Raw genomic sequence first — 23,845 nt, 5'->3', positions numbered from 1 at the left:
AGCATCTTATATCTAGATGGTTGGACTTGTATCTTAGATAGCCCAGCCCAGCCCCCCCACCCCCCCCCGAGCTGTTGGAGTAGGAGCCAAGGGAAAAGGGAAAAAGCATAGAAAGAATTGAGGATGTTCTTTGAATGCTAAATGTAAGTAGATAGTAGACCATATGTAAACAAAATAGTAGTAATCATCTTCTTACCTCAAAGCAGTTGATGTTGTACTCTTGCTTTTACTCAATTATCACTTTATGAGATCTTTTATTTTGGTATGAAAAGTGTTTAAGTTTTTATTTAACTTTTCAAATATCTTCTCCCCTGGCTATAGATTTCATGAAAGCAAAAAAAAAAAAAAAAAAACAAACGTTTCTCTCTGTCCCTTAAGTGTACATATAGTAAACAGTTGTCCATCACTTGACACTTAAAAGGAATACTTCTAATTCACAAATTCTGTATTTTAAATTCTATTTCAGGGGAATTTATTAAGCAGTTCTATTAACGTTGAATACCTGTAAAGAAGTAACTTATAATTTACATATATATATTCCAAAAAGTTGCTTTTTTTCTTGATTTATGTGTTTGCCAAACTTTGATTTTTTTCAAATATTTTTATATTCATTTTTTTTCCCCTCTGAATTCTTATTGCTACATTGTAAAAGGGAATTTCAGATAACTTTATTTCGTTCTATAGAGACATACACTGTGATTTCTGTCCAGTAAGTAATTACTTATTTAAGTAAGTGGCTTATTTGAAATTACATAGTAACTGAGTAGTGAGGCTGGGATTAGATATCAAACTCTGAATTCGACTGATGCTGTGAAGTTGTAGCTAATGAACATTTTAATAAGTTTGGCATTATAGAGAAATCATTAGGATAATTAACCTTTTAATTAAAAATTAAGTCCTTACTAAAATGCTGTTTAATAGCATCTATAGCTAGGAAAGGAGGACTGGGTTTGTGGCTCAGTGGTAGAACACTTGCCTAGCACACTTGAGGCTCAATCTCCAGCAATATAAAACAAAACAAAATAAAATCTGGAGGAAATGAGAGGAAATATTTCATAGGGTTTTTAATATACAAGGTTACTCTGTGAATAAAATTTTTATTAATTTGTAGTGCTGAGTATTGAACCCAGAGCCTGCTCATGGTAGACCAACACTCATATCACTGAGCTACACCACTAGCCCTATGAATCAAATTTTAAAAAGAGATTCTTTATGTGTATACTTGTGCAGTGAATAAAATTATAATGGTACATATTTTCAATTTAAAGAAAATCTTTATTATTAAGGAGAGTTTTAAAAGGGATGATATCCAGTATCTTTCTGAAAATACATTTTGCTTAGTATTTACCTAAATTGAGCAGTTATCAGATGAATTTTAATGCATCTTCATATCAGCTGTTTTCCTCATTATGAATATTATCTGCAGAATACTTGCTCATGTTTGTTAGGTGTTTTAAAATTTACTCTAAAAGGTGCTAGGGATAAAGCTCAGTGGCAGAGTGCTTGTCTATCTGTGTAAGGCCTTAGGTTCCATCCTTAGTACTGGAGCAGGGAGCAAAACCCCTCATTTGATAGTCTTTTATCTGTGAGGCTTCCATGTGGTTTGGGGGGTTTCTTTGATGGTTTTGGGAACAAATCTAGTGCCTCACATATGCTAGGCCACTGCTCTACCACTGAGCTATACCCCAGCCCTGTGAGTGTAATGTTATATCACCAACAAATAGTACATGTCTTTGAGTTGTTTATAATTCTGAGAATAGACTTTAATTTGATTTAGTTGCCATTGTAAAAAATTTATCTTTCCTGAACCTGTTTTTTGTAATATTCTCCATGTTGGTACATGGCAACTTCATTCTTCATTTGCTCAACTAGAAATCTTGGATTCATCCTATGACATAGTCAGACCGTCAGCAAATCACAGCAGTTCTATCTTCAAAATATAACCAGTGGGGGCTGGGGATGTGGCTCAAGCGGTAGCGCGCTCGCCTGGCATGCGTGCGGCCCAGGTTCGATCCTCAGCACCACATACAAACAAAGATGTTGTGTCTGCCGAAAACTAAAAAAATAAATATTAAAAATTTAAAAAAAAAAAATAACCAGTGGACATGGTGTCACACACCTATAATCCCAGCTACTGGGGAGGCTGAGATGGGAGGATTATAATTTGAGACCAGCCTCAGTGATTTAGCAGGGCCCTAAGCAACATAGCAAGCCCTTGTCTCAAAATAAAAATGACTGGGGATGTGGCTCACTGTTTAAGCACCTCTGGGTTTAATCCCGGAAATCCCCCCACCCCGCCCACAAAAATTTTTTTTTTTTTAATTTTGATTTTTTTAGAAATCAACTTTTTGTTTCCTCTTGAATTATTCTCTGATATAGATAATCATCATCCCTTGCCTGAATTATACCATCAGCTTTATAAATGGTTTTTCTGCTTGTGCCCTTTGTCTTCTTTCAACCTATTAAAGTCCAAACAAAAGTTAAATATCCTTTCACTCACAATTCTACTGTGGCTTCCCTTTTTTAAGTATAATCCAGAATTCCTGCTATAGCTAACAGGCCTTAACCTCAATCAGGTACTCTTTATCTTTATAGCCTATTAATGACCTTAGTATTCCTGCCCCAGGGCCCTTGCCCAAGTTGTTTCCTCTGCTTTGAATGCTCTTCTCACATACCTGGAAGACTCCTTTTTACATTCTGATCCTTTTTAGAGTGTTATTCTTTCAGTGAGGTCTTTCCTACCACTGAATACAAAAATAGCCCTCTCCTCCAACACTAATAATTCCCTTCACTGCAAAATTCTTCATATCTATGATTTATTATTTATTAGTTTATTTACTATTGTCTCTGGATATAACTGAGTGCCTGGGGATTAGTAGGTTCTCAGTAAATGTTGAATGGATAAATTTTTTTATTTGGTGCTGGGGATTGAATGCAGGGATACTTTACTACTGAACTTCAATCCCCAGCCCTTTTTATTGTATTTTTTAATTTCAAGACAGGGTCTTGTTAAGTTGCTGAGGGTCTTGATAAATTGCTGAAACTGGCCTCCACTTTGTGATCTCCTGCCTCAGCCTCCTGACTCACTGGGATTATAGGCATTTACCATACCTGGCTCTATAATTGGGTTTGGACTCTTAGTTTTGCCTTTTAATAGTTTGTAAACCCCCTCCATAAATAAGGGTGATGAAACAATCATATGAGGTAAAACTGCAGATTATTTCATTTCATGAGTTTTTGGAGTTGATTGAGTTGTGCTGTAGGTTTCCTAGTTTTAACTCCTCCCTTTTTTTCTTAGTTCCTTTGTTGGTAATAAATGGGAAAAAGACAGATTTCTTTTGTGATTATGTGACATCTGAAGTCTCTTGTGTTTCCAGATCACAGGAAGGAGGATATAGACGTAGGATTTCCAAACAAAATTTGAGAATTAGCCAAATAAAATGTGAGCATTTTATATAAACTCTAAAAGGCAGGTTTTTTTTTTTTTTTTCCAGTTGAAATATATTTCACATATCATGAAACTTACTCTTTCAAAGTAAGTTCCTAATTCAGGGGTTTCTAATATAGTCAGTCATTAACACTGTTGTTGGAACATTTTCATCGTCCTAGAAAAAAAACAAAAACCTTATCTGTTAACTGTCACTCTCAATTTTCCTTTTCCTCCAGCCTCAGGAAACCACTAATCTATTTTCTCTCTCCATGGATTTACCTATTCTGGGTACTTCATGAAAAAAATCACACTACAAGTGACCTTCTGTGACTGGCCTCTTTTACTTGTTTTTGAGGTTCATCCATATTTTTGCTGTGATCTGTACCTCTTCCCTTTTGGGGACCAAATAATAGTCTATTTTATGGTTGTATCACTGTTTATTCATTTATCAATTGATATTTGGATTATTTTCTGTCGCCATTTATCATTGTTTGACAATTTGGATTGTTTTCACTTTTTGGTGAGCATTATTGCAATGAACATTCATGTACATATTTTTGTGTGCATATGTTTTAATTTATTATAGATGTATACCTACTAGTGAGTTGCTGGATCATATGGTAGACTTCTTTTAACTTTCTAAGTCTATAGAGAAAAAACAACCACTGATTTTTCCTACTCTATATGTACAACACTCACTGAAACTGGAGTTTAAGGCAAAACTAGATTCTCTGCTTTTGCTGGCAGGTGAGGTCTGCAAAAGCTGTAGGTCTCTGCAGCTGAGAAATCTTGTTCCCAGCTTGCAAAACCAGATTCTTTACCACTATCAAGTGCCATGTTGCAACTCTTTATGTTGGTCTGTGCCCTCCAGTGTCGCAGCAGACCCCAGTAGCTCATCGCCAATTTCTTCTTTCTGGGTTCTTGTCCTTAAAATTCGAAGAATGAAATCCACAGACACAGAAGAGTAAGTGTAAAAGAGAAGGATTTATTTAAATGGGAAGAGTCGAATCTTCAGGGCTGAGAGGGAACCTGACAGGGGGGCTGCTTGAGTCTACTAGTTTTGGTGTTTGTATAGCTCTTTGGCCATTGGTCCAAATTTATGCAAAGTCAGGTCTTGACAAAATACTAACACTATTGGTCCAAATTTTTGCTAATCAGGTACTAATACTATTGGTAAATCCTAGAGTCTGAACTTTCCTGCAATGTCCATTCAGGTATGCCTCACTTCTGTTTTTTTGCTGCTTCTCAGGCCCACACCAGTGTGATGGGCTCTGCCAAATGTGTCCTGTGCTTGCCAATCACCCTCCAGCCTTCTCAGTCTGCTGCTGCTTCTTGGTGAAGATTAGAGGGATGTCTGTGGCTTGCATCCAGGGAGCCATATTGACCAGGACAAGGCATTAATACTACTGATAGCATATATTCAGTTATTCCACACCAAAGTAGTTCTCTGACACCAGTTAGGTGTCGTATAATTCAATCCAGTAAAAACACTAACCCGAGTTAGCATAGATCCCACAGATCCTTAATCCTACATGACTACTCCACTTTTTAGACACCAATTACAAGTATAGGCCCAGGTTACCCACAGTTCTGACGTGGCTACAAATGGGAAGTTCTAGACCAGCCCCCCACCCCATCCTCCGCCATTTGGGGTTCCATAATTTTTTTTTTTTGGCAGTGCTGGACAAGTGCTCTACCTCTGAGCTATGTCTCCAGCACCCAGGGTTGATAATTTCCTAGAGGTCTTCCAGAACCCTAGAAGATCGTCTACTCAAAACTGCCAATGTATTACAGAGGATATAAATGAATAGCCAGATGAAACTATACGTACAGCAAAATTCCTAAGGGTTTTTCAGCACAGCAGCTACCATCTATGAATTTGGTGTTTATGCATGCTTTCTGCCTGAAGATTTGTTGGTCAGTCCAGAAGCTCTACAAACCCTGTTCTTTTAAATTTTTGAGGCTTTACTTTTTAAGAAGCATGATTGGTTAGAGCATCAACTATTGGTGAGCAACTCCATTTTTTGCCTCTCCCTAGAGGTTGGGAGGGTGGGGCTGATAATTCCAGCCCTCTAATCACAGAATTGGTTCCTTTAGCAAACAGCCTCCATTCTGAGGCTATCGAGAAGCTTCTAGCTACCCATCACCTCATTAATATATAAAAAAGAGGTTTTAGAGATTCCAAGAGTTTTAGGAGCTGTGAGCCAGGAATTTGAAAGAAGACTTATATAGCTGCCCTTTGTTATCTATGGGGAGACTGGTTCCAGGAATCCACCCCCCACCCCCTGCAAAAAAAAAACCCAAAATCCATGGATGCTCAAGTTCCTTATATAAAATGTCATAAGTACATGCTTTTCCTCCCATCTCCATCACCTTTAGATTACCTATAATACCAAATATACCAAATACAATGTAATATTAGGTGATAGTCATTATACTGCATCATTTAGGGAATAATAACAAAAGTCTGTATATGTTTAGTATAGATGTAATTTCCCCCTTCCCCCCCAATTTTTTTTTTTTTTTTTTTTTGGTACCAGGGATTGAATTCAGGCACTCAACCACTGAGCCACATCCCTAGCCCTATTTTGTAATTAAATTAATTTAAAAGGTAAAATACTACCCCTAAATTATGACTTAATTGAGGTGGCATGCTTCCTGGATATTGGAGTTTTTCTTAGCTCCTTAGGTAATTCTAACATACAGCATAAGTGTAGGGCATGTCTTCACTGCAGAGTAACAATTCAGGCAAATTATGTAAATTGGATAAATTGTATTGCATCCTCTTGGATCTGATTTAGAGTTCAGGAGACCTTAGACATTTTAAAAAATAGAGCTTTATAGTTCATTTTGACAAAATCTCACATGTGTGGAATTAGATTTCAGTCACTAGTGGACCTTTTTCTCTCCCCTTTTTCCTCCTCTATTATTTCTCTACTTTTTTTTTTTTTTTAACTCATTTATGTGTTTTTGGTGCTTTGTAGATATTGGGTTATTTGGGTTTTGGCCTTTTTTTTTTGAGTTCTTCATATATTCTGGATATTAATCCCCTGCTAGAGGAACAGCTGACAAAGATTTTTCTCCCATTCTGTAGCTCTGTCTTCTTGAGAAACTTTTTAATTTGATGCCATTCCATTTATTCTTGGTTTTATTTCTTAAGTTTTAAGGGTCTTAAGGAAGTCATTTCCTGAACCAACATATTGGAATGTTGAGCCTGTTTTTTTTCTAGTAGTTATAAAGTTTCTTTCTAATGCCTAAGTCTTGATCCACTTTGATTTGACTTTTGTGCAGGTTGAGAGATTTCTTGTACATGTGGATATCCTGTTTTCCCAGCACCATTTGTTTAAAAGGCTAAAGGCTATCTTTTCTCCATATACATAGGGCTGGAATTTTCAGCCCCACCCTCCCAGCCTCTATCAAGAGGCAAAAAGTGGAGTTGATCACCAATGTCGATGATGCTCTAACCAGTCACGCTTTTAAAAAGTAAAGCCTCAAAATTGTATTTTGTGTGTTGCCGCGACCCCTCGCCGGCAAGGGAAAACACGACACAGGATTCTTCTTTCAGCAGTTTATTCAGGCCTTGATTCATGTATCATCTTCTAGTGACCCGTCGCCGAGCGCCCAAGCACAGCCTAATAAAGCCTCCAGCATACCAATCCTAAGCTGCCACGTGGACCTTTCTCATAGGGTGGTAAGGGATTGCGTGCCAATTCTCCATATTAGGAGTTGTTTATCACAGGCCACAGTGGAAGCCGGCGCCATCTTCTAATGGCGGCCACGGTCTAATTAAAACGGCTCACCACAGTGTGTATATATATATTTTTTGATGTTGAACTTTTTTTTATTATTCTAATCAGTTATATATGACAGTGGAAAGCACTTTGAGAATTTTTCACTTCTGGTTGTGCATGAAGTAGAGTCACACCATTCGTGCAATCATACCCTTACCTAGGGTAATGATGTTCCTCTCATTCCACCATCTTTCCTACCCTTTTGCCCCCCTCCCCTCTTCCCCTTTGCTCCATTCAAAGCTCCTCCACTTATCCTATGCACCCCTCCCCCATATGGATTAGTATCCACTTGTCTATGAGAAACCATTCAGCCCCTGTTTTTTTGAGATTGGCTTATTTCACTTAGTATGATATTCTCCATCTCCACCCATTTACCTGCAAATGCCATAATTTTATTCTCTTAATGCTGAGTAATATTCCATTGTATATATGTACCAGAGTTTCTTTATCCATTCATCTATTGAAGGGCATCTAGGTTGCTTCCACAGTTTAGCAATTGCGAATTGTGCTGCTATAAACATTGAAATGGCTGCATTACTGTAGTATGCTGTTTTTAAGTCTTTAGGTATAGTCCAAGAAGTGGGATAGCTAGGTCAAATGGTGGATCCATTCCACATTTTTTAAGGAATCGCCACACTGCTTTCCAAATTTACAGTTCCACCAGTAATGAATGAGTGTTCCTTTTCCCACACATCTCGCCAACACTTACTGTTTCTTGTATTCTCTGATAACTGCCATTGACTGGAATGAGACGAAATCTTAGTTTTGAGTTGCATTTCTCTAATTACTAGAGATGTTGAACATTTTTGTTCTTTACATATTTGTGGATCGTTTGTATTTCTTCTGAGAATTGTCTGTTCAGCTCTTTAGCCTATTTAATGATTGGATTTTGGGGGGGGTTTGTTGTTAAGTTCTTGGAGTTCTTTCTTTATATTTCCTGGAGATTCCTGCTCTATCTGATGTGAGTATGGCAAAAATTTGCTCCCTAAATGTGGGCTCTATCTTCATCTCATTGTTTCTTTCACTGAGAAGAAGCTTTTTAGTTTGAATCCATCCCATTTATAGATTCTTGATTTTATTTCTTGTGCTTTAGGAGTCTTGTTAAGGAAATCGGGGCCTAATTGGACATAATGAAGATTTGGGCCTACTTTTTCTTCTATTAGGCATAGGGTCTCTGGTCTAATTCCTAGGTCCTTGATCCACTTTGAGTTAAGTTTTGTGCATGGTGAGAGATAGGAGTTTAGTTTCATTTTGCTGCGTATGGCTTTCCAGTTTTCCCAGCACCATTTGTTGAAGAGGCTGTCTTCTCCAGTGCATGTTTTTGGTGCCTTTGGGCTGTCTTCTCCAATGCATGTTTTTGGTGCCTTTGTCTAGTATGAGATGATTGTATGTGTGCATTTGTCTCTGTCTTCTATTCCATTGGTTTTCTTGTCTATTTTGATGCCAATATCATGCTGTTTTTGTTACTGTAACTATGTAGTATGTTTTGAGATCAGATATTGTGATGGACCATAGGCATTTTAAAGTTTAATTCTCTGAAGGACCTTCAAGAATCAAATTTAAGACTGTGGAAATGTTCATATATATGCTTGGCTTTCTACATAATTATAGTCCTATAAAAGACCATCTATTTCCGGGCTGGGGTTGTGGCTCAGTGGTAGAGCGCTTGCCTAGCGTGTGTGAGGCACTGGGTTTGAGTCTCAGCACCGCATATAAATAAATAAAATAATGGTCCATCAACATCTAAAAAAATTTTTTTTAAAAAGACCATCTATTTCCCAGACATTTCAGAGCACCATTTGACTGTCTTATCTACTTGACTGAAATTTCTTGTTTGACTATGTTGTAGAAAGAAACAATATCTGCCATGTGACTTTTTTAATGGAGCAGCATTAGTGTATACCAAGTACATTAAGGTGTGACTGTTGGGTGATCAGTGTGTTAGGAAATGAGTGATTCTTCTCGGCCAAGAAATTGAACCTGTGCAAACTTAGAAATTATTTTATAGAATGAATCTTTGGAGTTGAATATGAATAAAAACTTTATTTTGAAAATAATCTTAGAAGCTCTGTATTAAAAAATGAATAGTCCTTTCCAGTAATTGAAATGTTAGTCTCCCTCCACCCCCCCCCCTTTTTTTTTTTACAGATGGATATTTNCTCCCCCCCCCCCCCCCCCTTTTTTTTTTAAAGTATTTTGACCTTTCATTAGGGCTATTTGATTTTAATTTTTTATTCTAATTTGTTACATGTGATAGCAGAATGCATTACAATTCATATTATACATATAGAGCATACTTATATCACTCTACACAAAATAGTCATACCATTTGTGTCTTCATACATGTAATTAAGGTAATGATGCCCATCTCATTCCATCATCTTTCCTATCCTCATGCTCACTCCCTTCCTCTCCCTCATGCCCCCTTCCCTTCCCCTTAGGAATCCCTAATCCTTCCATCTCCCATTCTAAGACATACACTGAACTTATTTGCTCATTAAAGCCTCTGAGAGTCAGTTTTTTTATTGTTTTAGTCAGCTTTTCATCACTGTGGTCAAAATACCAGACAAAAACAACTTGGGAAAGGAAAGGGTTTTTTTTGGGGGGGGGAGTGGGGGGGGTAGTATCAGGGATTGAACTCAGGGGCACTCAACCACTGAGCCACACTCCCAGCCCTATTTTATTTAGAAACAGGGTCTCACTGAGTTGCTTAGCACTTCAGCCTCCCGAGTCACTGGGATTATAGGACTTGGATAAGGGAAGGTTTTTTTTTTTGGCTTATGGTTCCAGAAGTTTCTTTCATAGTAGACTGAATTCATTGGTCTGGGCCTAGTGAGGCAGAACATCATGGTGGAAGGGCCTGGTGGAGGAGTACTGCTCCATTCGTGGCAACCAGGAAGCAGAGAAGGGGAAGGGGCCACAAGGAAAATGAATCTTTCCAATCTGGCATGCTCCTAGTGACTCACCTCCTCTATGCTAGGCAAGTGCTTTATCACTGGGCTAGCTACATCCCCAAACTTACTACAAGAATTAAGCATTTTACCATAGTCTTTGCGTATAATGGTGGCCCAGGCCTGTGTTTCTAATTTCTAGGGAGGCCAAGGCAGGAGGTTCAAAAATTAAAGACCAGCCTGGGAAATTTAGTGAGACTCTCTCTTAAAGTAGAAAATAAAAGATTTGGGGGTGGGTGGTGGGTGGGAGGGATTAAAAAAAAAAGAAAGAAAAAACAACTGTGCTGAGGGTATTGCTGAGTAGTAGAGCTTACTTGCCTAGCATTGGTGAGGCTGTGGGTTTAATCCTGGAAAAAAAAAATCTTCACACATTAAATGTGGTCTCCCCCCACCTTTACTTACTAAGTTCATGATTAACTGGAATTTGAATGTGTCCACCTTCTGTTGTCAGGCAAAAGTACTGAATGCAGGCAGATGTGGTAGCACACACCTATAATCCTAGCAAGTAGAAAGATTTAACAGAGGAAGTTTGCAAGTTTTAGCCCATCCTGGACCCTGTTTAGTGAGACTCTGTTTCAAAATAGAAAAAATAAAAAGGGTTTAGAAGAAAGACTGGAGAATAGAGGCAAGGAGAAAGGGGAAGTACTGATGACTTAAGTGGAGCAAATTATATTCCTTGCTTGTATAATTTTCTCAAAATGTTATACCCCAATGTTATATAATTATAATGCACTAATAAAAAATTTTTTAAAGGTCTTGGATTGTAGTTCAGTGGTAAAGTGCTCTTGGGTTCAGTCTCCAATAGGAAAAAAAAAAAAAAAAAGCAAAAGAAAGTACCAATACAGCAAATCCCTAAAATCACAGGATGGCAAATCTCAGCAGATTGAGGAAAAAATAAATCACCTATATCCCTTGAGTATATTTGCCCAAATTGTCTTTTTATTAAGCAAATATTTGGGTTTAACAAAGTAACTAACCTGGAATCAGCAAAGTTTACTGGTTCATTTAAAGCTTTTATTCCTGCTGATACAAAATGTAAACAGTATTTAGAAATACATAGTATCTAAATGGGCAAAGGTAGCAAGGAAAAAGGGAAAATTAAGTAGCTTTTCCTTTATTTGATAATATTATATAAGATATTTAAGATAATATAGAAAAGTACTAAAATTGTGATGACAAATATATATAAACTTTTGGAACTACAGGAAAGTTATTATAGGTGTATATAATTAAATTGACTGAACAGCATGTACAAGAACCTCGTGTAGCTTAAGTTTGTTACAGGTAGAATAATCTGGATTCTGAAGATTTTTTTTTTTAATTAAAAAGATTTAGTGGTAGATGGACACAATACCTTTATTTTATTTATTTATTTTTAAATGTGGTGCTGAGGATCAAACCCAGTGCCTCCTGCATGCTAGGCAAGCGGTCTACCATTGAGCTCCAGCAACAGCCGAAGATTGTGAAGTTTTTGATCTAAAAGGAACTTTGTAGATTTTGTTTTGTGCTTCAGATTGAACCCAGCGATGCTCTACACCAGCAGTACTTGTAATTTTAAATTTTGAAATGGTTTCACTAAGTTGTTATGGCTGACCTTGAATTTGTGGTACTCCTGCCTCAGCCTCCTGAGTTTGCAGGGATTATAGATAGCCATGTGCTTCCACACCTCTCTAAATGAACTTCAGAGAACATTTAGTCTTTTTTTCTATTAATGAAAAAATACAGGTCCAGAGTAACTTTCCTAAATTCCCATAGGAAACTTATGGTTTACCTGCAGTTCACAAAAGGCTCCAGTAATTAATCCCTCTCAAAGTATTTGTAATTAATTTTTTCCCAGCTTTGTTTTAAAACTACTTGACAGAATAGAAATGCTCTCAAAGAAATTATACTATCAATTTTGCATATGATGAGTTCATTACAAAACTAGATTTTCAGTTCACTGGAAAATATTGACCTTGGAACAATAAAAATGGCAATAAGAATGCAGAACATTAAAAATGTATAGAAATGGGCTGGGACTGTTGCTCAGTGGTAAAGTGCTTGCGGGTACTTGTTGATCCTCAGCATCACATAAAAATAAATAAAGATATTTGTGTCCATTCTACAGCTAAAAAAATATTTAAATAAAATTTTAAAAAATGTATATAATAACCTGGGCACAGTGTTGCATGTCTGTAATCTAGCAGTTCAGGATGCTGAGGCAAGAGGATTGATTGCAAGTTCAAAACCAGCCTCAGCAACTTAGTGAGATCCTGTCTCCAAAAACAAAACAAAACAACAAAACAGGCTGGATATGTAGTTCAGTGGTTGAACGCCCCTGGGTTCAATCCTTGGTACCGAAAAAAAAATAGATAAAATAATTCTCTAATAGTAATATTCGATTAATTACAAATCCCTAGATATGGGTTCCTTTGGGGCTATTCTCTATCAAAAGGAGTAATCTCTTCTAGGTTTCTTTTTAAGCCCTAGAACTTAAAAAATAAAATCATTGGAAACTGCCTTTGGGCATAGAGTTGAGTTTAAATATTTACTTTAGAAATATGCCATGGTCTAATTAGCTATGTCCCTTTTGTTTCCAGTTTTTTATATTTAAACCTATGTGTTTGCTGCCTCCCCCAATTTTATGTCGTTCTTTAGAATAAATTTTCAAGAACAGTATTACTAGATCATGGAATCAGTATTTTTCTAGCTCTTGAAATACTTGATGGCAGTGAATTTAAATTCACAGAGGGAAAAAAAAATGGTAGAAAACAGTTTTGCTTTAGGGGTCCCTGCAAGGAAGACAGACTAGCAAGTAAAACATAAGTATAGAAGAAATAAGAAGAGAACCAAGTTTGATATAACAGAGTCAAAGGGGAAAAGGTCATTGCATAAGATAAGTGATAAGAAGTACAATGAAACCCCAGTAGATTTGATAAGCAAGTGGCATTGAGCCCTGAGAAGCTTGTAGGGATTGATGTTTAAATAAATGTAATGGAGCAGGAGGTAGAAGTGCAGGGGATGTTGGCTGAGTTCAAGGAATTGGACCATGAAAAGAAGTGGAGGGAGATAGAAGACAAATTTGGACTTTGTTTTAAAGGAGGAGAGACCCAGTTGGCGACCATTGGGCAGGGGTTATGAAATGGGAAAGAGTGAAGTTATTAGAAACCAAATTGATTATTATGAGAACAAGATTCTAGGTGAGTTGATAAGACATGAGTTTCATAAGAGAAGGATAAGAAGATTTTTGAGAAGGGGAAAAAGTATTTTGTATCTGGGACTTAAGAACCAGATGCTGTAGTGACGGAGAATATGCATTGTTTTTATTTTGTTTTGACTTATTGGCTGAAAATGGAAAAATAAGCCGATAGTTTACATAGAACTGTTGCTTAAAAGGAAAGTTTTCATTAATAAAGTCTGGAGAGCATCCATGAGTTTGTTTTTTAAAAAATATTTCCCTTGCCAGGTGTTGTAGTACACATGAGTAATCCCAGTGACTCTGAAAACTAAAAAAAACTAAGGCAGGAGGACCACAAGTTTGAGCAACTTAGCAACTTAATGAAACCCTGTCTCAAAATTTAAAATAAATTAAAAGTGTTGGGGATATAGCTCATTCGTAAAACACCCCTGGGTCCAATCCCCAATACAGAAAAAAATGAAAAAGCAAAAATAAAAATTAACAATTCCCCTAAAGCAGATAAAGTTAATACAAGGTTAGATAATATTTTTATTTGCTTTTTTATGAAGTTGGTTGGAATACACTCTTCTAGGATAATCATCCTTTTTTTGTCATCTGTAATTTTCTTTCTTTCTTTTTTTTTTTTTTTTTTTTTTGGTAGATGGACACAATACCTTTATTTGTTTGTTTATTTATTTCTACGCAGTGCTGAGGATCATACTTAGGACCTCATATGTGTGAGGCAAGCGCTTTACCACTGAGCCACAACCCCAGCCCTCATCTCTGAATTTTAATGCCACCCTGTTTATTTAGAACTTAAAACTTTTCAAATTATTGTTATATTTTCTAGTCCCTTCATTCTGTGCTTCAACAACAATTTAAGGGGAGGTGCATGTCATACATAATCTGAGTGACTCGGGAATCTAAGGCAGGAGGATTGCAAGTTTAATGCCAACTTCAGCAACTGAATGAGACCCTGTCTCAAAAAGGGCTGGGCTGGGCATAGTGGCTCACGCCTGTAATCCTAGCGGTTTGGGAGGCTGAGACAGGAAGATCACAGTTCAAAGCCAGCCTCAGTAAAAAGCGAGGTGCTAAGCAAAGTGAGACCCTGTCTCTAAATAAAATAGAAAATAGGGTTGGGGATGTGGCTCAGTGGTCAAGTGTCCCTTAGTTCAATCTCTGGTACCAAAAAAATAAATGAATAAAAAAAAAGGGCTGGGGATGTAGCAGCTCAGAGGTAAAGCATCCTTGGGTTCAGTCCCTAGTGCCAAATAATGAATAAATAAATATCAATGTGAGGTTGATGTTTAATTATGAAAATATTAAGATATAGATTATTATCATCTAAAGTTACATATATACTTTTTGAAACCAGAAATTGAGTTTTCCAATTAAATATGTTCTATTGGACTGTTATAACAAAATACCTTAGACTAGGTAATTCATAAAAAAACGGAAATTTATTCCTGACTCTTATGGAGGCTGGAAAGTACAAGTTCAAGACATGGCAGATTTGGTGTCGGTGAAGGCCTGTTCCACATAGGCAGCACCTTCTAGCTGTGTCCTTACCTGGGGAAAGGGACAAAGAAGTTTCTGCAGGCCACTTTCATAGGGCACTAATCCAACTCATATAGACTGCACCCTCGTGACCTAGTGACCTCCCAAAGGTGTCCCACCTCTTTTTATACCAACACGTCGGAGATTTCAACTTGGATTTTGGAGAGACACAAACATTCAGACCACAGTATACCCCTCTAGCACCTAATTTATACTTTTTTAGGTTTTCATTTTGCCTACATTTTGAACAAATAATACCCTAGTATACTCACATCTAATTCTTGTCTCTTGTGATATATTTGCAGTTCAATTTGTAGGTCAAACCAATATTTTTCTTTCTGAGGACAGTACTGTCTGTCATTTTATTTTGCATACTTATTATTTAAGGCTTGTTGTGTAACACTCCCTGTCTGTACGCATCTACATTTTCTACTCCGTAGCATATTTTGTGATTTTTTTGACATTTTATTTGCTTGAGTAAATTATTTATTGATGTTTACCAAAATCTCTGTAGATGGCTGTATTAATCATCTTTCTGTCACTGTGACAGAATATCTGAGAAAGAGTAAAAGAGATTTATTTTGGTTCACAGTTTCAGAGGTTTAAGTCCATGGTCACTTAATTGGTTCTATTGTTTCTGGGCCTGTGTTGAGGCAAAACACCATGGCCAGGAGGGTGTGGTAGAGCAAAGCTGTTTACTTTGTGGCAGCTTGGGGACCAAGCCTTCAACATTGGAGCCTTTGGAAAGCATTCTAAATCCAGATTTTAACAGTAGCCTAGCAAAATATAGGGTGTTAAAAAAAATATATATATTTAGCCGGTGCAATGGTGCAATGGTGCACACCTATAATCCCAGTGGCTCAGGAGGATCCGAGTTCAAAGCCAGCCTGATGAGGCGCTAAGCAACTCAGTGAGATGCTATCTCAAAATACAAAATAGGACTGAGGATATGGCGTGGTGATTGAGTATCCCTCAGTTCAATCCTCAGTACAAACAAACAAAAATGTATCTTTAGAAGAAAATATTTAAATATTCTTCCAAAAAAAAAGTTTAGCATAAATTAAACGTCAACTCTATCAGATTTTGTGCTGATTATTTTATTTCACTCTGAGTCAAGGTTTCTGGGTAACTTAAATATTTTATTTGAAGTGTTAATTTCCAGAACACCAAAGATGTTTTTGTTCTACCTTGAGAAATTAAGGTTTGATTCTGGAGTTGTAAGCTCTGGTTCTTAGAGCCAGGATGGTTTAAGGCACATATATTGGTTTCATGGTAGTATGCATACTACTCCTCAGTTGAATTAAACAGTCATTCTTCTGCTCTGGTAGATTCTGTTGTTTTTAGCTATCAGTCTGAATATTCCATAAGAAATTGGTACTTGGCAGCCCTCATGAACTGATCTTCGTCAAAGATATGATTTAGAAGCTGGACTAGTTTAGAATGAATGAGCTTTTTAGGATGTTATTGGAAATACATAGCTTGCTTTTTCAATTTATTTTGTGGTACTAGAAATTGAACCCAGAGACCTCTACCACTGAGCCACATTCCCGGCTCTTTTACCTATTTATTTTTAAATAATTTTAGTTGTAGATGGCACAATATCCTTTTTTTTTTTAATGCGCTGAGGATAGAACCCTTTCATGTGCTAGGCAAATGGAGCTACAACCCCAGACCTTTATTTTTATTTTGAGACAGCGTCTTGCTAAATCACTAATTGTTAAACAGTTATAGCAGTATTTTGTTGACAACCTCTCATCCTCAGCTGTCTGAACTATTGCATTGATGAGAATAATCAGAAACTGAAGATTAAAATGTGGTTTAACATTGCTAAACAGATTGTGGTCGTGAAACTGTTGGTGGTTGGTGCTTTTCATTTTATGAAGAATTGACTGTTTCTAATTTTCTCAGTTTCAGTGAGGCAGTATAATATAGTTTAAAATCATATAAAGCAATAAATGGTATCTAGTATTAATGCCACCACTGGAGATAAGGTTTGCTGCACCAAAATAATGCGTTTATTTACTAAAATAAATAGATGTATTCATTAAGTGAGGGCAGGGGTTGGGAACAGGGAAACATCAACAGAGAAGGAAAAAAGAAAACCAGTCACTGACAAGTGACTAAACCGATGACAGTTAAAACAAGTAAAAATAAAGATATCAAACTGTCAGAACTACTTACTAAAGGGTCATATGGGCTTATGAGCCTATTATCCATGTTATTAACATTTATTTTTATATTTTTTGATAACTTAAAAATGTTGATCTTGGTCTGGGGTTGTAGCTCAGTGGTAAAGCATTTGCCTCACATGCATGAGGCCCTGGGTTCATCCTCAGCACCACATAAAAATAAATAAATAAAAATAAAGATATTGTGTCCATCTACGACTAAAAAAATATTTTTAAAACTGTTGACCTTTATATTAATTCAGTATATCTTCATTTCATGATTGTGCCTAAGGCAACATTTTTTATATTCAAACTTGGTTTTACATTATGAGTTTATATTTGGAAAGCATCAGCATTTCAAGTTGAGGGAAACTGACTGATTAGTATATAATGTCTTTCTTTTTAAAGTGAAGTTCTCATAATTTGGAGGATTTCCATAGAAATAGTCCCCATTCAATATGATCATTGAAGTATGCATTCCATATTGGGATGGTTCTTTTTTTTTGGGAGGGGTAACCTCTTTAGTCTTCTTTCCTCCCCTTGGAGAATCACTGTGTATGTTAGGATATCAGAAGTCTGTAAGAAAATTCTACATTGAAGAAACCAATTTTTCTTTAAGAGTTTTTTTTAAAGTTTACTTGATTGCAGTACTTGATTGCATATTTGTTAACATTAGTAGAACCCGTTAAAACCCTTGTTCAAGTGTAGAAATTTGTGGCAAATATTTTGCCTTCTTATTCAGGCAGATTTTTATATTTTTATATAATCAAAATTCTATCTGTTGTGCTATCAAAATGACTATAAGCACTTTATAGATGCCATGAATTAAAAAGACATAGAAACATTACTATATTGGTTATAATATTTAATTGTCAAAAAAAAAAAAAAAGCAGAAGCCAGTTTGTTTTATACTAGGAATTGAACCCAGAGGTACTTCACCATTGAGCTACAAACTAGTCCTTTTAATTCTTTATTTTAAGGCAGTATCTCACAAAGTTGGCCTCTAACTTGCGATCCGTCTCCCTGAACATTCCAAACTACTGTGATTACAGGTGTTATTAAGGAGAGAACTCTGAATTATGAACAGATATTTATGCTTGGTTGTTCTGTTTACTCCAAGAATTTACACTTGTAAACCCAGCTACTTAGAAGGCTGAAGCAGGAGGGTCTTAAGTTCAGGGATAGCCTGGCAACATATCATGACCCTGTCTCAAAATAAAAGGTAAAAAGAGCTGGGAAAGTATCTCCCGGTGATAGAGCCACTTGCCTAGCATGTGAGAGGTCCTGGATTCAATCCCCCCATACTGGGGGAAAAATTAGAGTATTTATAATCATACACAAAATTGATTGTAATAACTTTGGTCATTTGTTGTTGGTTTTGTTTTTCCCCAGTGCTGGGGATTTAATGCTGGGTCTTGCACATACTATACAAGCACTCTGATATTGAACTGTATCCCCACTGCTGTTATTTCAATTCAAGTTTGAAAGTGAACTTTCAACCCATAACCTATGGACTGATGTGGTTTTTGTTTTTTTGCTTTGTTATACATTGAAGAAGTATGTTTATTAATGGTATCAAGGGAAGAGATACACAGTGAAAACTATACAAATGAGAATGCAAAATCCATATTCCATATCTGTGCCATTAGATATGTTATATTCTAATGTTGTGTAGTAAACAACATAACAATCAGAAGATTATGTGCAAATGATCCTATTTAAGAAAATAATTATGGCTATTAGATCATAAATAATTTTAAAATTTTTCAAAAGTTTTTTTTTTTTTTTTAACAAGAGGTTTAATATGTTTCTCTGGAAAGCCTGTCTGAGATGATATATTCTTTAAGGATTATGGAGAATATCTAGACTGTTAAAACTTTATAATTTTCATAGAGTAGCTATGGAATTGATGTTTTTGTAAGTAACTGCTCTTCAGAACTTCACAGAATTGATGTTGAAATATTCTGACATTAGATTATGAATTGCAGGGCAGACCATTCAGGTTTTGAGAATTAGGTATGTATAAGATATATAGAAGATATAAGGGATTTGTAAAGATGATATATGAACATTTGGAGGATATTTGATCAGTAATTTCAGACTGTATAACTAGAAAGAAATTATATTGTTAAAAATAAAATACAAATTGCTATTGATAATCTTTTCTAGAAACGACTACAGAAAGAATTGTTGGCTTTGCAAAATGACCCACCTCCTGGGATGACTTTAAATGAAAAGAGTGTTCAAAATTCAATTACACAGTAAGTATTTAAGTTTTATTTTATTTTATTTTTTGTGGTGCTGGGGATTGAACCCAGGGCTTTGTGCATACAAGGCAAGCACTTTGCCAACTGAGCTATATCCCCAGCCCAGTACTTAAATTTTAAAGTACTTTTTTTTATTGTTAGTATGGTATATGAATATATACTTTTTTTTTTCTTTTAGTCCTGGAAATTTAACCCAGGGCACTTTACCAGTAAGCTACATTTCCAGCCCTTTTTTGTTGTTGTTTTGTTGCTTAGGGCTTCACTAGGTTTCTGAGGCTGGTCTTGAACTTATGATCTTCCTGCCTTAACCTCCCAAACCCCTGGGATTACAGGCATGTGCCACTGTGCTCAGTTATACTAGCTTTTAAAAATATCAAATTATTTTAATTTATCCCATTCTCTTAACAAGATAAGCAAACTTTATTCCTTGCATTTAAATACCTAATTAGTTTTGTTTTACATAATTATGTCACAATATACATATGGTTACATAATTTGTAAAGCTTTTTCTTTTCTTCTTTTGCAGTGTTGGGGCTTGACTGAACCCAGGGCCTCATTCATACTAGGCAGGCACTCTACCACTAAGCTATACCCCCAGCTCCCTTTTTTTTTTTTTTTTTTACAAAATCTTTGATATGGGTTTTTTTTTTTGGGGGGGGTACTGGAGATTGAACTCTGGGACACTCAACTACTGAGCCACATATCCATCCCTATTTTGTATTTCATTTAAAGACAGAGTCTTACCAACTTGCTTTAGTGCCTCACTTTTGCTGAGGCTGGCTTTGAACTCTTGATCCTCCTGCCTCAGCATCACCATGCCCAGCTGATTTGGTTTCTGGGTTCTGTCTATAAAGCAACAAACAAACACAAAAATCCTTTTTAAAAAATGCATGTAATACTGTTAGATCTAGTAAAATGCATCACTTCTCTGAGGAACAGAGATATAGAAGAAAAATTTTGACTTATAACTCTTTTTTTTTTAAAGAGAGAGAAAGAGATTTTTTTAATATTTATTTTTTAGTTTTCGGCGGACACAACATTTTTGTTTGTATGTGGTGCTGAGGATCGAACCCGGGCCGCACTCACGCCAGGCGAGCGCGCTACCGCTTGAGCCACATCCCCAGCCCTTACTTATAACTCTTGTCAATATTTCTAATTTGGAGGATAACTTAGAAACAATGTAAATGTTGATAATACAGAAAGGGTTTATAGTGCAGTGCAAGAACATTACTTGAGTTATAGTCTTCTCAGCATGTTAGGCAAAGTTTTGGGTAGTCATGATTACTTTTGAAAATTTCTTAGGATGTATTGACATGTATTCTGTCTTACTCCACCAAAGCCAATTTTCCCTCCAGAGTAGGATAGCTCTTTCTTTGATTAGGAGCTAGTATATGTGGAGAAATACCAAATTCTAATGTTTAAATGTTACAGAGTAATAGGTACTCATACAGATTTAAGTGCTGAGACTGAAAGAATAGCATGCTCTCCCATTGCATTCTTACTCCAAGCCTATGCTCATAATTGGGAATCTTAAACACTCATGGTTTCAATTTATATAAATGCACATAATGCGGCTACTGGATTTCATTTTATGTAGGCATCAATGATGTAGAAAATAGAAAACTGCAAAATGATTAGAATGAAATTTATCAAAAAAAACTTTAATAGTTATCTAGGGTGATTATTCTTTTTTTTTCCTAAATTTTCCATAATGAGCATGTCATTTATAAATTAGTAAAAAGTTATTAAAATTTCCATAGACAAAATTATGTACAAAATCGTACATGGCCTTTCCCCTACCATGTACAGATATTACCTGATTAATACATATTTGCTTAGATATTATTTAAAAAGCTTGGCTTGTTTAAATCATAAGTAAATTTATGGTACATTGTGTGTCCTAAAAATTGTTTTATATAAAGAATGAAAGAGCACCAGAAAGTTTTCTAATTTTTCATTGCAGTAACTCTGCCTAATAGACATGGGGAGTGGATAAAGAGAATTTTGAAGACTAAGATCATCCTATTTCATAAAGAGAATAGTTTTATTTTCCTTTTTGCTGTACTGGAGATAGAATACAGAGTGTCACACAAGGGCTCTATGACTGAGGCTGCAGCAAGTTTTTTGTTTTATACAGAGCTTTTTTTTTTGTACTGAGAATTTAACCCAGGGGTGCTTAACCACTGAACCACATCCCCATCCCTTTTAATTTTTTACTTTTTATTTAGAGGCAGTCTCACTAAGTTGCTGAGGCTGGCTCTGAACTCCTGATCCTCCTGCCTCAGCCTCCTGAGCCACTGGGATTATAGGTGTACACCACCGCACCCGGCTGTACATAACTTTTGCATTGCATCTAATTAACTGTGTACCAGTTCTGATGTATGAATGTGCTAATTTTTGTTTTGTATATTTGCTGTTGTTTTTATTCCTAATAATACTGAGCTAAATGTCTCTTTTATAGTTCGGGTATTCAGCATTCATTCTGAAAATGAATATCCATGTTCTTAAGAGTTTATATGCTTTAGCTGATTTCTTTCAGAGAATAGGCATATTTACTATTTTAAAGAGTAGTAAATCTTCTGACTTTTACTGTGATAACTATTGATCTTTTTTTTTAATATTTATTTTTTAGTTTTAGGTGGACACAATATCTTTGTTTTTATATGGTGCTGAGAATCGAACCCAGTGCTTCATGCATACTAGGCAAGCGCTCTACCACTTGAGCCACATCCCCAGCCCCCAAATCCTATGATTATGTGTAAGGATAATGTACCAATAAAATATATGGGGGGGGAAGGAGTTGACTGATTACAATAAATAATACATGACAGAGCTATAAATAGGAACTCATTTGTGTGTGTGTGTGTGTGTGTGTGTGTGTATGAACCCAGGGGTACTCAGCTACTGAACCACATCTCCAATCCTTATTTTTTGAGACAGGGTCTCAGTAAGTTGCCCAGACTGGCCTTAGACTTAGGATCCTCCTGCCTCAGCCTTCCCAGTTGCTGGGATTGCAGGAGTATACTCCTGTGTCTCTCTAGTTAGGAACTCATTCTTAATGACATCATTTCACTTTTTCTTTTTACAACTGCCCTATCATCTTTGCCATCTTTATTTCCTCTTCCCTCCTTTAAAAAAAAGAGGTAGTGGGGGGCAGGGTTGTGGTTCAATGTTAGAGTGCTTACCTCACATGTGTCAGGCATTGGGTTTGATCCTCAGTACCACATATGGTACTGAGAAATGATTGTGCAATGTGATGAATATCATTATCCAAAGTACATGTATGAAGACACGAATTGGTGTGAATTTACTTTATATACAATCAGAAAAAAAATAGTTTTTTAAAAAAAGAGGTAGTATTTAGAATATAAATAAAAACAGGTTTATGTTAATATATTAATGTATTAGTGTTATGTTATTCTTATATCAATAAAAACAGATTTATTGTTATATATGAAAACTAAGGTTGGAAAGATACCATAGAATTTTTTTTTAAATATTTTTTAGTTATAGACGGATGCAATATCTTTATTTTGTTTGTCATTTTTATGTGGTGCTGAGGATTGAACCCGGTGCCTTACATGTGCGAAGCAAGCACTCTGCCGCTGAGCCACAACCCCAGCACCCCGTAGAATTTTTTTTTCTGGGTTTTATTAAACAACGAAAACAGTGAGAGATAAAGAAAAGTCGCTGTAGAGACTTGGCTTTCAGCCATCAGACTAAGTAGACTCATCTCAACTCAGCTTACTTTCCTCCATTCAGTCTTTTTAAGAATACTGATGAGAAAATAAAACTCAAAGCCATAATTCTCTGTACTCATTGTTGCTACCTCCATCCCCCATTGCTTCTAACATTGACATCAGAAAGGCAGTTGACTAGTTTGATATTATCTATAATTATCTATAAAGTTACTTTAGAAATAGTCTTCTGAACAGCCAGGCAGAAAGGTGCATTCCCATAATCTCAGCAACCTGGGAGGCTGAGACTGGAGAATCATAAGTTCAAGGCCAGCTTCAGCAACTCTGTGAGACCCTGTCTCAAAATTAAAAGGGCTGGGATGTAGCTCAGTGGTTAAGTACCCCTGGGTTAAATCCCAAGTACCCAAAAAAAGAAGAAAAAAGGTCTTAGGAAAAAAGTGAGTTAGTATAAATCTAGTAGGAAGAGCATAACACAGGCTTTTGTGTCCATACACCCAAGTTTGTTTTTTTGTTTTTTTCAGTCATGGGTTAAAATGTGACTCTGTCCTTGACTAGCCATCTGACCTTGACTTAGGTATTTAACTCTGGAATGTCAGAGAATGGTGTTAGGGAGGGTTATCAAAAACCCACTCTGTGTATACTCTGGATATTAGGGCTCTATCTGAAGTGTGAGGAGTAAAGATTTGTTCCCAGGGTGTAGGCTCCCTATTTACCTCTCTTATTGTTTCTTTTGCTGAGAAAAAACTTTTTAGTTTGAGTAAGTCCCATTTGTTGATTCTAGTTATTAACTTTTGTGCTATGGGTGTCCTATTGAGGAATTTGGAGC

At 36.2% G+C, this 23,845-nt stretch overlaps 1 protein-coding gene across 1 annotated transcript in view; it reads left to right on the top strand.

Annotated features, from left to right (window-relative positions):
- The window catches only part of Ube2w (ubiquitin conjugating enzyme E2 W), a 33,140-nt gene that overhangs the window by 5,076 nt on the left and 4,219 nt on the right, over positions 1-23,845 (top strand). Inside the window, exon 2 of the mRNA XM_015485714.2 lies at positions 19,224-19,315. Within this exon, the coding sequence (XP_015341200.2) occupies positions 19,224-19,315 (92 nt within the window). The remainder of the gene's footprint in view (positions 1-19,223; positions 19,316-23,845) is intronic.

This window comes from Marmota marmota, unplaced genomic scaffold (genome assembly GCF_001458135.2).
Source record: "Marmota marmota marmota unplaced genomic scaffold, marMar, whole genome shotgun sequence".
In the NCBI taxonomy this organism is placed as follows: Eukaryota; Metazoa; Chordata; class Mammalia; order Rodentia; family Sciuridae; genus Marmota; species Marmota marmota.
The sequence above is the reverse complement of the archived record's forward strand: the minus strand, read 5'-3'. Positions and strand labels throughout refer to the sequence as shown.